The sequence below is a fragment of the Anas platyrhynchos genome, chromosome 3, assembly GCF_047663525.1.
Source record: "Anas platyrhynchos isolate ZD024472 breed Pekin duck chromosome 3, IASCAAS_PekinDuck_T2T, whole genome shotgun sequence".
Lineage (NCBI taxonomy): Eukaryota > Metazoa > Chordata > Aves > Anseriformes > Anatidae > Anas > Anas platyrhynchos.
In genome coordinates this window covers 88,759,178-88,774,456 of record NC_092589.1, presented here as the reverse complement: position 1 = coordinate 88,774,456, position 15,279 = coordinate 88,759,178, and the positions used below count along the sequence as shown (strand labels likewise).

The 15,279-nt window shown below is 45.2% G+C and overlaps 2 protein-coding genes across 2 annotated transcripts; one reads left to right on the top strand and one right to left on the bottom strand.

The window, feature by feature from the left end:
- Positions 1–437: 437 nt before the first annotated feature.
- CGAS (cyclic GMP-AMP synthase) lies at positions 438–6,770 on the bottom strand. The gene is made up of 5 exons (XM_027455182.3): positions 6,255–6,770; positions 5,661–5,883; positions 4,844–5,089; positions 3,389–3,491; positions 438–2,375 (listed from the first exon to the last, which is right to left on the bottom strand). Exons 1-5 carry the CDS (start codon positions 6,636–6,638, stop codon positions 2,033–2,035), a joined length of 1,299 nt encoding a protein of 432 aa, XP_027310983.3. The 5' UTR covers positions 6,639–6,770; the 3' UTR covers positions 438–2,032.
- Positions 6,771–6,817: 47 nt separating this feature from the next.
- On the top strand, positions 6,818–14,950 carry MTO1 (mitochondrial tRNA translation optimization 1). The gene is made up of 12 exons (XM_027454994.3): positions 6,818–7,068; positions 7,179–7,378; positions 8,865–8,982; positions 9,597–9,886; positions 11,111–11,223; positions 11,351–11,541; positions 11,807–11,937; positions 12,309–12,513; positions 12,595–12,766; positions 13,295–13,413; positions 13,911–14,068; positions 14,253–14,950. The coding sequence occupies exons 1-12, from the start codon at positions 6,873–6,875 to the stop codon at positions 14,478–14,480; spliced, it is 2,121 nt and encodes a 706-aa protein (XP_027310795.3). The 5' UTR covers positions 6,818–6,872; the 3' UTR covers positions 14,481–14,950.
- The last annotated feature ends 329 nt before the right edge of the window (positions 14,951–15,279 follow it).

Genomic DNA, 15,279 nt, shown 5'->3' with positions numbered 1-15,279 from the left:
CTCACTGTTGCCCATGATAGCTCTCTGCAAAGCTCTTCATACACCCACTTGACCTGGAGAAGTAGTTCAGTTTTATGTACAAGTAATTTCAGTTACTCTTACAATTCAGCTTTTTTTTTTCCTTTTTGAAAGCAGGAGTGTATTCTGGATATTCTGCAATGGATTTTAATTTTAAATAAACTTGTCATTTTTCACTTTTAACTACACAATGCTGTCATTGGTGCCTTTATATTTGGGATCATAATTACACCTGTGAAATTGACTATTGCAAATTCTTACATATGTTCCTTGTATAACTTGATAGTTTGCAGGTGAAATCTGCATATGGATAGGGAAGATAAATACAGTTGCAATCAGAAAAGGAGGAGAGGGAGACTACTCGGCCAGCAGGTGTACAGAGACTGATAATGAGCTTAAAGGATTCCATGACGCACGAGGACTTGGGAGTCTTTGTTTATTAAAGATTGTTACTTTATAATAAAGTACTGCAAATCACTACTAGCAATACTACTAGCAATAATACTATGATTAATAAGGCAAAGAGCTTTTATCTATGTATATATTAGAGTTATCACTAAGGCACAAGTATTTGTGTATATATGTAACAAATACTAAGGATACAGTACTAATTAACAGTAGCAGCAATTACAAGTAGAAAAGTGATTTGAGGTAGGAAAGTCAGTACTATAGCAGCAGAGTGATATGTGCTATCAACCAGAACCCCCCCATCCCCTTCTGCGAGGCTGCTCTTCAGCCTCTCATCCCCCAGCTACAAAAGGCCACGAAGCTGATGAAGGGCCTGGAACACAAGTCCTATGAGGGAACTGGCGGTGTTTAGTCTGGAGAAGAGGAGGCTCAGGGGAGACCTTATTGCTCTCTACAGCTACCTGAAAGGAAGGGGTGGGGAGCTGGGCCTCTTCTCACAAGTAACTAGTGATAGAACTAGAGGGAATGGCCTCAGGTTGCACTGGGGAGGTTCAGACTGGAATTTCTGAGATGCTCTTTCTCAAAAAGAGCAGTCAGGCATTGGGACGGGTTGCCCAGGGACGTGGTGGAGTCACTGTCCTTAACACTGTTCAGGGTGTTACACCCTGGGGGTGTTAAGGAAAGGTTGGACGTGGTGCTTAGGGACATGGTTTAGTGGGTGACATTGGCGGTAGGGGGATGGTTGGACCAGCTGATCTTGAATGTCGTTTCCAACCTTAAAGATTCCATGCAAAGAACAGGTCTGTCCAGGATTGCCCTGTCCCAGGAGCCAAATCTGGCACTTGCTCTTGTTGAGCTTCATGTGCTTGGTCATTGCCCAGCTCTCTAGTCAAGATCTCTCTGCAAGGTGCTTCTGTCTTCAAGGGAGCAACAGCTCCTCGTAGCTCTTCCATCATCAGCAAACTCGGTGTGCATGCAAGTCCTGTGTCCAAGTCGTATAAAAACATTGAAGAGAACTGACCCTCTCAGCTGAGAGAAAAGAGGCCAACACCCTCCTCACTGCAGCCTCCTTTCAGGCAGTTGTAGAGTGATGAGGTCTCCCCTCAGAAGTCCTGTCTTCCAGTCCCTTCACCAGCTTCATTGCTCTTCTCTGCATGTGCTTAAGCAGCTCAGTTTCTTGTAGGATATATGTAATATGTATGTATATGTACATATATATGTACTCATCTATATAATGTAAATATATATAATGTATGTATAGGTGTAACAATGATGACTGGTATGAGCTATTCAGCCACATTTCAGGGATGGCCTTCAGTCCCAGGCTGTTGTTAGGTTGAAGGTCAAGTTCTCAAGTTTCCAAGCTGGTGCATGTTTTCTTCTGTGTTTAGCAGTCATCTCATGTTGGGATTTTTCACATTACAGTCAGGTTACCTTCATAACTCTCTCTATCAAATATTAATTAAAATTTCCAGTTTCTTTTAAGGGTTTGGTGTTGTTTTTTGATAGTATCAAACTACTGAGACGTAGCTTGAGGTGTTAAACACATTTTACAATACGCAAATCTACTTGATTTGCTTTCAGGTAGTTACTATACGTAACTTTTTTAATATCCCTGCTGAAATATTGGGAATCTGTTGTTCAATTGATCGTTTATTTGTCTGGAAAGGAAATGGTTGCTTGCTTTGTCATCCGGACTGAGCAAGTTGTATTGGGGAATAAAAAAGTGCGGCAGCTGAGAATCTTGCAGACAACGCAGAAAATACCCTAAGTAATTCTGAAAACAGTGTTCCAGGTTTTCGTACTGCCAGTCTGTGTCATTTGGCCAAATGACACATGAGTGAAAAAAGGCGGTTTTGACATGATAGGAACAAAATTTTTCCAATTCTTTTGTGTATTTCATTTTAAGTTTTTCTAGAAGATACTTCAGAAGTTTGAGACAATCTTTCCTGTTAAATAAATAAGAGCTTATTAGGTACCTTCTATGTAGTCAGTTCTAAACATCTATTTTAGATATTTAAATACTCATTATTTATGAAAGAAAATTCCAGCACATTGCATGTACAAATACAGGCTGGGTGGAGAATGGATTGGGAGAAGGAGCTGGGGGTGCTGGTTGATGAGAAGCTTGACACGACTTGGCACTGGGGCACTTGCAGCCCAGAAAGCCAATTGCATCCATGTGAACTTGGAGCACTTGCTGAAGATTAAAGCTGTGCTTTGAGCTTGGATTTACACTGAAGGCAGTACCACTGCCTCCTTGTGGTACTCATTGAGTTGAAGAGGTGTAGTTCAATTCATTGCTAGGCAAGGACATAGCATGTCTGATACTACTTATAAAGCAAAGATAAGAAGTTCTGTATTGGTTCTCTCGTGACTTTCTTGATTCTGTGCAGGATAAAATCAAGTAAACTACAAAGTGGTTTTGCCATAAAATAGGTTCTGTAGCTGATGCAGTTTTTTTTCTCTTAAAAGAAATGTGGGAACCAGATGTTACTAGAGTGAAAAATCACATTTATTGATCCTGATCCCATTCAGCAGTTCTTTTCTCAACATCATCTAATAAATTGCCTTGCCATGAACTGTAATTTGCTTACAAAGCTCAGAAAGCTGAGTCATCAGACTTTTGAGCTAATTTTTCTAAATAGGACTGACTTTAGGAAAGATTACTTGGCAAGTCAGATCTGTTTGCTTTGAAAGGCAAATTTGGAACATAAATCTGCAATGTGATTTGTTCCCATCTCTCTTTAAGTAAATGCAAGTCAGACATCCAACGAGTACCTGCAAGCTTGTACTACTCTAGAACAGTAGTGCAAGAATTAATGCTTAAAATTCTTATTCTTGCTCCTTGTTAAGAATAATCACTCTTAGACCAAATTCTTTAAATGTTAAACTGAAACATTACTGGGCAACATTAAGGCTCAAACTAGCTTAAAGTAAAATATTACTGTGAAATACCAACCTACAACATTTTGCTCCATCAGTTTCACAGCATGTCTTTATGCTGCCATGGTTGTTCATCATGGCCTTTTCAATATGTGAGAAAGAGATTCGCCAGGTGTTTCCTAAAGTGGGGTACAAGATTGATACATGATTACACAGCAGTAAATACTGGTGTCAGTACCTATAAAAAAAAAAAAAAAAAAAAAAACTTAAAACTGACCGAATTTAAAATATCAACAATTTCTTTGCACCTAAAAAAAATAAATTTAGTATAGCAGTTACTAAAACAAGTGAACTCCTCAATTCCTCAGCCTCTCCATACAAATAAAATAGTTACTATAGGCTGTAATTAATTGCCTGGATGCTTTCATTATATTCTCGAGGATGTTTGGCTTCAGTTTTTAAAATTAAGCTTGATTCTGAACTTTCTGGCATTTGTTGAACATCATATTGGGAATAATTACACTGCTTACAGAAATCTACTACCTCTCAATTTCTGTTCTGTATTATTGGCTTTACTGCTTAACCATTTTGGTTTTGAGTAAACAAATCTTGATGATTAGTTTAAATTTCATAGTGCAAGTAATCTACTTCTGAGCTTGTCTTTGGTAACTGCTTAAAAACATTTGTTTTTCTGGTAATCTGAAAACAGCTCAGCCCCTGATTTCTAAAACACCAACAGTCATTTTTGTCTTCCTCACGTAAGCTATACTGTTTCCCTACCTGTTTGGTTTGATTACTATTTGCATTTAATTTTCAGTGAGGAAGAGCCCAGTAAAGCAGTGGTGAGTTATTTGGCACTGTTAAGATAGGTATCCTAACTTTAAAAAAAAAAAAAAATACCAAGCTGCCAGAACACTTTTTGCTGAAACCATCAATTATCATAATACAATGCCAAGTTGAGATGTTTCTGCAAACTAATGTAGGCTTGGTGTAACAGTCCTCTAGGAAAAAAAAATAATAATAGCAGTCATGCTGCAGCCATGTTAGATTTCATTGAGAAATAATGTATCATGATAAAAAAAAAAAAGTACAGTTTGCTTCCTGCAGAAGTGTAGAACTTCTAAGTGCCATTTACAGGGATGTTCTGTGTCTTTTTAGAAATTACCTTAATTTATTTTCCTTATAAATGAGTGGATGTTGCTGTTTCATACAGCTCTAGCACAGGGAAAATACATATGCCTGTCTTGGATTTAATAGACTGAATATAATACTGTTAGAATCTGTTGCTGTACAGTCTGCAAAGCAGTTTTGTCATTAGATTTCAGCACAGGACAAGCAGCGTCACGAATCTGATGTTTTAAAGAGGGGTTTCAAAGATGATCTGGCTACATCCAGGATAAATTAAAGGTCTGTGTACCTTGATGGCAGAATACTGAACAGAATTTGGATACCCTTTTTATGACATTTATAAGCAATCGAGTTGTAGAGAAGATATTTCTTAACTTAGGCTTATTGTATGTATTTGAAGTACCTCTTGGAACCTTTTCTTTTTTGTTTTGCTTGGCTACTAAATAAATCGGTTTATTTCTGAGCTCTCTCCTGACTTTTCTTCCTAGCCACCGTTCAATGTTGAGGCCGTCCTGAGTGCTGGGAGGCCAGCTCTGCTGAACTTCCAAAGCCAAGATGATGTCCACTGATATTTCTGCTGAAGAGTTTTTGATCAGTAGAGTTATTGCAGGACTTCTAGCCTTTCTCCTTTTCACAGTTACTTCCACATCTAGTAACAAAAAAAAAAAAAAAATCATGTTAGAAGCATTTTTTGAAGATAAGGTGTTTACTGAACAGGAATTTATAATCAGTCAAAAGTCTCAGGTGCCTTACCCTGTAGGATTTGTGAAATGCATATGGATTTTTAAAACATGAAGGAGGCCAGTTGAGGCCATCTACAAAATAAGGAAAACTTGAACTGATTTAACTTTTTTTTTTTAAGAATTTTGATTCTATTTGAGATGTCTTCTGTATATATAATTATGCTTTCTAATGAACTGTTTCACTACAGAAAACATTTAGACCAAAGTGATTTGGCCATGACATAACAGAAGGCTTTTGCGAAAAAGAGCACCCTAAAAGGGGACGGGGACACATCTTGTAGACAGATGTGAAATAATACTACCTTATGAGATAGTTTAATTCATTTTGCTACCAGTTCAGCAAATAGTCCTTTGTGTAGGGCAGAGAGGTTCAAAATGCATAGGTTTTGTAGGCAGTGCTATACATGGGATAGGAGACCTTAAGATACAACTGCATTTTTCACATTGCTGTGGGGAACTTGTTCACTCAGTACTTACCTTTAATGTTTTTTACTTCTTCTTTAATAATTTTTCTTAGTGCTGTAAGCATTTTATCGGCTGATAATTTTCCGTCTTCATCTAAAAACCTGTTCAAATACTTTTCCTTTGGGTTTCTTTTGAACGTTAGATAATAATAGGCTCCAGTGTCATCACACTCATCTAGCTGAATCCTCGCGATAGGCATTACAAGCATGATATCAAACTCGTTTGGCTCAGATATCTGCAAAGTACAAGAGCACCGCATTAAAAGTGCGACTTTGGCTTTATTCTCTTCAGGCTGAGGTTTTACGCGGGAAGGCCTTCGTGTGTTTGCCACGTCTGGCATGAAACAGGAGCTGATTTCTGGCGGGTTCCTGTTACAGGATCGCTGTGGAGAACAGCGCTGTCCTGATGTTACTCCCTCTTTCAACTCCCTGACTTTTTAGGAGATTTTGGGGTTCCTACACTGCTCTAAGTGCCAGGTGAGCGCTCAGCGGTCTCCCTTTTGCCCTCAGGGACCAGCTAGGAGGAAGCACATCGCCTCATCGCCTTGCCGTGCCCGGAGCTTGAGGCAGCCGTGCCCGGGGGCTGAGGGGGCCGTCCCGCACCCACCTTGACGCGCTCGTAGTAGCTGCCGGCTCCCAGCCTGCTGACGGTGCCGAAGCCGCCGTCCCTGCCGCGGATGGCCTGGATGAGGTGCGACACCACCTGGTTCACCAGCCCCGACGCCTCGGACACGTCCCTCCGGCCCAGGCTGAGCTGCGACAGCACCGCCCGCAGCCTCAGCGGGGGCACCGCCACCGCCGCTTCCCCGCCGCTCTCCGCGGAGCCCCCCGGCCGCCTCCCTCCTCCCGGGGCTGCCCTGGCGGGGCGGCCGCGCCCGCTGCCCGCGGGGCCGCCCTCCCTCTCCCTCGGCTCGCCGCCGCCGGAGGAGCCGCGCCCGGCGCTCCCCTTGCTCCGCACCGCCCGCTGCCGCCGCTCCCCGGGGCCCTCCATCAGCCGCGCCGCGGGTTCCTCTTCCCGGCGGCGCCGAGGAAACGAAAGTCCCGCCGGGCGGAGGGGCTGGCACCGGGGCCGGGCCGAGCCGCGGCACCGCCCTCCCGGAGCAGCCGGCGGGCGGGCGGCCGCTGAGGGGCGCCCGGGCGCCGCGGGACGTGGCGGCTCCTTCGGGCGCCGCTTCCCGTTCCGGGGCCGTGCTGGGTGCCGGGTGCTGGGTGCCGGGGGGGAGCCATGCTGTGCCGCGGGGCCTGGCGCCGCCTGGCGCTGCCGCCACCCAGCCCCGGTCCCCGTTGTGCGGGCAGCGGGGCGGCGCCGGGCTACGAGGTGCTGGTGATCGGCGGCGGCCACGCCGGGACCGAGGCGGCGGCGGCGGCTGCTCGCGGCGGGGCCCGCACCCTGCTGCTCACGCACAGGATCGGCACCATCGGTACCGGCAGCGGGGCTGGGGTGGGGTGGGGTGGGGGCGGCTCGGGGCGTCCTGCGCCGCCCCCAGCCCGGTGCTGATGGCTCCGTGTCCCTGTGTGTCCCCCCCCTTAGGTCAGCTGTCCTGCAACCCCTCCTTCGGCGGCATCGGCAAGGGGCACCTGGTGCGGGAGGTGGACGCCCTGGACGGGCTGTGCGGGCGGGTGTGCGACCTGGCCGGGGTGCACTACAAGGTGCTGAACCGCTGCAAGGGGCCGGCCGTCTGGGGGCTGAGGGCGCAGGTGGACCGCGGCCTCTACCGGGACAACATGCGGGTGAGAGGGGGACGGGGGGTGAGGGGGGTGGCAGGGCTGCGGCAGGCCGGGGAGTGCCGAGTCTGTCCCCTGGTGAGGAGATCGTAGGGACAATAAGGTTGGGAAGGACCTCCGAGATCATCTGCTCCAACCATCCCCTACCACCAAGGTCACCCACTAACCCATGTCCCCAAGCACCACGTCCAACCTTTCCTTGAACACCCCCAGGGACGGTGACTCCACCACCTCCCTGGGCAACCCGTCCCAGTGCCTGACTGCACCTTCTGAGCAGAAATGGCTCCTCATGTCCAACCTGAACCTCCCCTGGTGCAACTTGAGGCCATCCCCTCTAGATCAGAATAACAGAAAGTAGCACCAAACAAACGCTAAGGAAGCTTGCGCTGTTCAACAATCTCATAAGGGTCTCAGTTGTTCTGCAGCCTGTGAGGATATTTGAAAATTAAAGCACATGGAGGAAGGAGAAACATTGATCTGAGGACTGCAAAAAGCTGCAAAGGAATCGTAGTTCCTTAGCTCATAAACAAAATAAGATGTTATTGAGACACATTAAGTACCCTCAAATACATACTTTTTTTTTTCCTTTTTGGAAATTATATCGAAAATATATTTTGTTTTATATCATGTAACATTTATATTTGAAAGGTGAGATGCAGCTGGTGGTAATGCAGCGTTTTGCAGAGCTGGACGTTGTCTGCAAGAACCCAGTCTGAGGGGGCTCTGCAGAAATAGGGCAGCACTGCCTTGTGTGCTTACAAGCCCTGCATGGTCGGGTCAGATGCCCCACAGAGCAGTGGGTAGGACAATCAGCTGGACTCAATGTGTGTGCCACCAGCTCCGTCCCGTAGCACCCACCATATTAACACCTGGGACCTGAACCCACCTGCTGAGGTAGAACAAGAGCCCTAGTGTAGAGGGGTCCCAAGGCGACTGTTTCAGGATAGATCAGCAACCTGTTAGGATACCTGTATACTGCGTTAAAACAGCAGGATTGGTGTTGCAGAGTATTTTGAGAGAAAATCAAGAACGATGACTAGTTTTAAAATGTGGGCTTGTTTCTTGGAATTTTCTCTGTGTATTTTTGTGCTGGAGTATTAGAATATATTAGTCAAAGCTGCAGTATTAGGGTGAATTATAGAAGATGATACTTTTTTTTTTTGACATCTTCCTGTCAAAACTAGATACCTTTCAGGTTGGTGCTTTAATACAGTATAGATTGTTGGGGCTCAGCGTAGTCTTAATCATTTCTCTAACATTTTATGTACATTTCAGAGTTCATAAACAAATAGTTTCTCTTGAGCTTAAACTCTGTGAATGGAAAGTTCAAATTAATAAATCAGGAACTGGTACAGTAGTTGAATGGCTGTCAGGTGGCCTGGTAAGAGTGGAAAGGGAAAGAAGCTGACGTAATTTGTTAATTGGCAAGGTGTGGGAGTGCTGAAATGTCTCAGAACTTCCCAGATGTTTGCAGTAACTCCTTTCATGACAGAAAGAAATCCTTAACACACCACTGTTGACAGTTCATGAGGCATCTGTGGAAGATCTTCTCTTGACAGAACCAGAACCAGACCATCCTGGGAAGTGCCGAGTCAGAGGAGTCATTCTGGGTATGTACAACCCTCAGTTGCTTTACACTAAGAGCAGCCTGCAGGGTAAACACTTCTGATTCAGCAGTGAGAAAGCTGAATTAGCCAATAGGCAAATTACACCCAATTAGGCTGGTGTAAACTAAGCCTAAGTAAGTACCTCTATTACAACAAAAAACATGATTGGTTGGATATTGAGAATTCAGATATGTTTAATCTTCTCCAGACTCGTGATTTTGAATTCCACGCGGCATTATGAAATTTTATTTGGCAAACTGAGTATGCTGCAGATGATGTTTCTGGGCAGTAGTGCCCTGTTACTAGCAGTCTCATGGTTTGTTACCACTCGCTGGTCTAGTAAGCAGGCTTTCCAAAATAAAGGCCTGGACAGGAGTTTTTCCCAGGAGTGGGATTTCTGTATTTGGGTAACACACTTAGGGGAATAATAAAAATATAGGAGTAACTGTACGTGGTGCTTATGATAGTTACTGTTATTAATGCTATTGAAATACTGGTTTGGTCAAATAATAAAAGCTGCATAAGCCCTTGGTGGACAGTTAGCCTAGTTCTAGACCAGCATACCAGGGCTCCATTGATAGTAAAATAAACGCACCTCTGAAAACTTGCCGTTTCAGGGGATGGGAGCACAGTGCACGCAGGGAGTGTCATCCTGACCACGGGCACGTTTCTGCGGGGCATGATCCACGTTGGGCTGGAGAAGCATCCAGCTGGGCGCCTAGGGGATCAGCCATCCGTCGGGCTGGCGCAGACGCTGGAGAGGCTGGGGTTCACCGTGGGCAGGCTGAAGACTGGGACGCCGCCGCGGCTGGCCAAGGACACGATTGACTTCAGTGGCCTGGAGGAACGTACAGCTGACAACCCCCCTGTGCCGTTCAGCTTCCTCAGCAAGGCTGTGTGGATCAAGGTAGCACAAGTGAAATGCAATGCATGTGTAGCCGGAGAGTGACTCAGGGTGGTTCGGGGAATGTCACGCTGAGAATCCCCCAGGGAGCTGATTTAAGGGATTTTCATGGCCGGGAAGGTGAGCTGAGCAGTATTCTCCATGCTAGAAGTGTTAAGTTTCTGAGGTTTTCCACACAAAGGAAGGAATTGCTTGCTCACTTCTCAAAGCAAGCAATTTTTCCTCTTGCTGCCCAACCTGGAGACCACTTCCTTTATCTTTACGGTGAAAATTGCATAAAATAGGGTGTTGTTAGCAGTATTCTTTCTGTGCTGGGTAAACGTGTGATGTACAAAATACAGCTGATATTAGACCAGTATTGGGGAGATTTGTATCTTGTTTGCTACCAAAGCACTAGAGTAACAGATTAAAATACTGAAAATATAGATCATTAGTAGCGTTGGCTGGGAGAAAGAAAGGATGGAGTTAGCCAAAGAACTTAAGAGGTGGCATGTTAACAGTAAATTAAAAGAAGAAACTCAATTTTCCAAAGAAAACTGTGCAAAATGGATGGCATTATTACGTATTGTAGCTAAACAGCACCAAATTAAGTATAAGGAGTTAATTTGTCCCAAAACATATAGGAATTGATCTACTATAATTGAGGGGTTGAGGATGTAATATCACGTGAAGTCCTAGGTATTTGTGGGATAGGTTTTAAGGAGTTAAAACGCAACATTTATTACAGTTTTGAATGTTAGTCTATCACCTTTTTTTTTCCAGAAAAAAATAGTGAAATATTTTATATAGTGTTTTTCTTTCCAAATTTTGAATTTTCCATGTTAACTGCAGGATTTTGAGAGGTTTCTTTAGTCTTCAGCAAACTTTAATTGGCTGGTAGCTGAAGAGTCAACACTTGCTCCTCTTTAGAGCTTTGAGTTACTGCAGTTAATGTGAATGCTGTGAGAGAACCTGCTGCTTTAGTATGAGTATCCATCCTGTAATTAATGCAGTGTATAGGATAGAACTCAGATTCTGGACTCCCAGGTTGTGTTCTTGGTCTGCTTTTGGGCATATTGCTCAAGCTTTCTGATTACTCTCATTCTGTATGTGCAGTAGGTAGAACAGCACTACCCAGCTCTACAGGAACTGAGAGCAAGCTGTCCAAGCTTGGAGGTCCTCAGACCAGAGCTGTTCAGCAGGGTATTGTGACTGGATTACCTTAAAGCGAGCTTTGGCCTCTTTCAGCCAGAAGATCAGCTCTCGTGCTACCTGACTTACACGAACCTGAAAGCTCAGCAAATTGTTCAAGATAACCTCCACCTGAACAACCACGTGAGGGAGACAACAAAGGGTCCCCGGTAAGTACGTGGTGCCATACAAGGCTCTCAGTGGTGGGAGCTGAAACTGTGCATCTGCCTTGTTTTGCTTCTGGAAAATTGCCTTTTCTCCAGATCAGATGATGCTTATGGCTATTTCATGTCACAGATACTGTCCCTCTTTGGAAGCAAAGGTTCTGCGCTTCCCAAACCGTGAGCATCAGGTGTGGCTGGAGCCTGAAGGCTTGGACTCCAACGTCATTTACCCCCAAGGCCTCTCAATGACACTGCCGCCTGAGCTCCAGGAGCAGGTGATCAATTCTATCCGAGGCTTGGAAAAAGCCAAGATGGTACAGCCAGGTGAGGGGTAGAGATAGCTGTCAATCTGTGTTTCATATTGGTTACCAGCTAATAAAAAACAGATTTTGTTTAGAGCATAGCAAACCAAGGTAAATATGAAACAAAATTAGGATTTATTCTTGGATGCAGAGATTTTTCCTTGGTAGTTTTAGATTGTAAATAAAAGTTGGTAAACTAAGTCATTCTCCCCCACTGCTTGCTGTTGTTGATAAAATAGGGACCTTCAAAATCCCTCACTTAAGATCTGCCTTTTCCTTTGTCTTAGGCTATGGGGTGCAGTATGATTATTTAGATCCCCGTCAGCTGACTGCTTCTCTCGAGTCCCGTCTTGTTCAGCGGCTCTTCTTTGCGGGCCAGATAAACGGCACGACAGGCTATGAAGAAGCTGCAGCTCAGGTAGGTGAACCTGATGGTGTGGACTCCATGCTCAGGAAGGGGTATTGTCGTGGCGTTTGTCCTTGCTATGCAGTCATGGCAGGTCCATCTTGTTTAATGAGTTGTTCTTATTGTTGCTTGCCCTGATTCCATGGAGACCATGCAGTGGGTATAATTGAAAATGTGGGAAATGTCTCTAGGACTGTCAGCAGGGGCCAAGAACGTCTTCAGACAGTTGTAGTATCACAGGGGAGATACTGCCTGGGTTACTAGCCCTAATTCTTCCTTTTTCCAAGGTGCAGCAGGATGCATGAGTCTTTAGATGCAGATGTGCTGATATTCTAACCATAAAGTAAATGTAAATATAAATGTTTTGCTTTCTGTCCGTCCAGGGTGTGATTGCTGGCATCAACGCGTGCCTCCGGGTTCGTGGCAAGCCCCCTTTCATTGTCAGTCGCACAGAGGGCTACATCGGTGTCCTGATCGACGACCTTACCACGCTGGGCACCACCGAGCCCTACCGCATGTTCACCAGCCGCGTGGAGTTCCGCATGTCCCTCAGGCCGGACAACGCCGACGCCAGGCTCACCCTCAGAGGTATTTTTGTAGGGTGGCTCTTGCAGTCAGCAGCACTGCCTGGTTGTAGACCTCTGTCCCACGTGCCGCCTGTCTCTGCAGGTTTCGAGGAGGCCGGGTGTGTGTCACAGCAGCGATACGAACAAGCGGTTAAGATGAAGGCTGCTTTAGAGGATGGAATCGCAACGCTGAAATCCCTTCAGTTCAGTATATCCAAATGGTCCCGGCTGATACCAGAAGTTCACCTGAGTAGCAATCGAAGGTCACCTATGAGGTAAGGGGTGCAGCTGAAGCCTTCTTGTGTGACCTACTCTTGTAGGTCAGCCTTCCCGAAGCTTTCAGTACTCCAAGATTCTGGCTTTATTACCTTCGGGGAGCTCACACCTGGTCTTTGCCTATAGAAGAAGCATGATATTGGGGTTTCTACTGTGCCTTACTTGTTTTTTTCTATCTTGCTGTTCATATTTCCTAAAAAGCTGATGGGGATCTAAAAATCGTACTGCACCCTATAGCCTATGACATACAAAAAGATCTTAAGTGAGGGATTTTGAAGATCCCTGTTTATCAACAATTAATGTGGCAGAATGACTTAGATTGTAAATAAAAGCTGATAACCTAAAAACAACCAAGGAGAGCTGAACTGCTCATCTGTCTATTGAGAGGAGGCAGTAGGGAGGTGGGTGAGCTGTGCTCTGCAGTTCTGGTCTATGCTGCTACCAGCCTCACCTTGAAAAGTTTGATTTGGAAATGATGCAAGTAACAGTACTTCCTACCATAAAAAATCTACTCTTGTTCTCCACAGTGCCTTTGACATGCTTCAATATCCAGAGGCCAACATGGAGATTCTGGCAAGGGCTATCCCCGAACCCCTGGGAAAGTTTGCTGAATGGAGAGAACTGTCAGAGAGATTGAAAATAGAAGGTAAAGTACAAGGGTTACGATATCCTAGCGGGATCTGTGTGGGGTTTTTTAGTAACAGGAGAGCAAGCCACTTCATTGCTGTGTGTTTCATGTTGCTTTTTAGAGAAGTGAAGCACTCCTGTCAGAGCATACATGTATTACCATAGGCTACAGTCGTGTCTGAGTGCCTGTGTTGCACTTTGTGGGGTGACATCAATTAGTTGTGTTCAATCGTGGATTTTTCCTCTTTACCGCTCCATCAGATAGACCATGCTCTCCTGGAAGAAGAGGAAAACCTAATCTGTGTATCTTAATTCCTGTACCAAACTAAAAAGTATGATTTCTTCCAAAGTAGTGATATGAATTAGGCACCGTAATCTGTGAGGCTAGAAGCTTCCTCAGTGCTTTTGATCATCTTGATGGAGTTGTTCTTTCAGCTTCCAAGAATTTCTGGAATTGACTTCTGTCATATGAATGTCTATATCTTGTCCTCTTGTTTCCCTGGTTGTCTATCACAGCTGCTTATGAGTGGTGTGTAGTCAACCAACAGCAGGAAATAGAAGAAGTGCGTCGAGATGAAGCCCTCCAGCTGCCAGAGGACCTAGATTATTTTGCTATTGATGCATCACTGTCAGCAGAGGTGCGGGAGAAACTGAGCTCTAACCGTCCCCAGACGGTAAGTCACTGGGCCACAACAAGGCTGAATAGCAGCAAAATAAAGCCCTTCTGTGTCTTCCCAAGGGACACGGGTGTGCGAGGAGAATCAGAGAAGGGAACACCCACAGGTTTTGATCTCATTTCTGTCTGGCTTCAGAGTCTAGGTTTGTTTTAGGTTAACTTGTTTCTGTTTGTACGTGCAGATTGGTGCAGTCAGCCGCATCCCTGGAATTACCCCAGCTGCTATTGTTAACCTGCTAAGATTTGTGAAAAACAAGCACCAGAAGGCAGAGAAGCTAAAAGCTTTCCCTCAGACTGATAAGTGTTTACCAGGGAATATGTACTCGGAGAAAGCAGCTTCCCAACAACAGATTTCAGCAGAGCTTTCTGAAGAGGAGCTGGAGAGTACTTTTGTTAAAACACCTGTGTGAGAAGCATTCACCTCCTGCTAGAGTATGTGGCAAGATCAGCTGTGCTCACCTTAACAGCATCACAGATAAAAGTGATGTTGGTTGGAGCCAACAGGATGCAGGAATTGCCTTTAAAGCTCTGCTTCTGTAGATGTCAGATCATCAGAACCAGTTGTAAAGCGTCTTGGAAATGACAGCGTTTTGCACTTTTGAAATGAGTGAGAAATGTTACCAAGCGTGAACCCATATCGGCACAAGAGGATTTGAACTGGAAAGTGCTCCACTGACTCTGGTACTGGTGCTTAGAGCTGTGCAGTGGCTACTGCCTGATGGCTTAGTGTGATGTTAGCCAAGAGGAAACTCCTGGCTAGGAACGTGTGCGCCATACAAATAATAAAATCTGTGTAGGAAGCCAACTGAATGTAAACACTGTATCATGTTTTTTTTTCTTATTCTCTTTTAAAATAAATAAAGCTTGTCTTGAAACTTGCTGAAGAGCTTGGTTGTTGCTTAGCAAACTAGAAATTGTCTCTGAGCTTGCAGTTACTTTCATTACAGCCCTGGCAATTCATCAGGTCCCAGTTCACACACAAAGTACAGAGGTGGTGCTAGCTGCAAAGCTGGGGAAGGCTGAGAATGCCTCAGCCAGGGTGCTGAGCAAGGCAGGGGGCTCATTGTGAACCCGTGCCAGGAGCCCCAGCTCCAGGCAGTGTCCTGACAGCCTCCCATGCTGGAGGCCAAAACAGTGAGGGGCTCTGCAGCTTGGGGAAGCAGGACCAGTGGTTTTTCACCAGCACTGGCCCTGCAGCTGGCAGTAACA

Excerpts from the sequence above, each read along its gene's own strand:
- MTO1 (XM_027454994.3), top strand. The coding sequence starts at position 6,873 with ATGCTGTGCCGCGGGGCCTGGCGCCGCCTGGCGCTGCCGCCACCCAGC. Across the intron at positions 9,887-11,110 it reads GCAAGGCTGTGTGGATCAAG|CCAGAAGATCAGCTCTCGTG; the intron begins GTAGCACAAGTG and ends GGCCTCTTTCAG. Across the intron at positions 11,224-11,350 it reads GAGACAACAAAGGGTCCCCG|ATACTGTCCCTCTTTGGAAG; the intron begins GTAAGTACGTGG and ends TTCATGTCACAG.
- CGAS (XM_027455182.3), bottom strand. The coding sequence starts at position 6,638 with ATGGAGGGCCCCGGGGAGCGGCGGCAGCGGGCGGTGCGGAGCAAGGGG. Across the intron at positions 5,090-5,660 it reads AGAAGTAAAAAACATTAAAG|ATGTGGAAGTAACTGTGAAA; the intron begins GTAAGTACTGAG and ends TTTTGTTACTAG. Across the intron at positions 3,492-4,843 it reads AAAAGAAAAGGTTCCAAGAG|GAAACACCTGGCGAATCTCT; the intron begins GTACTTCAAATA and ends ACCCCACTTTAG.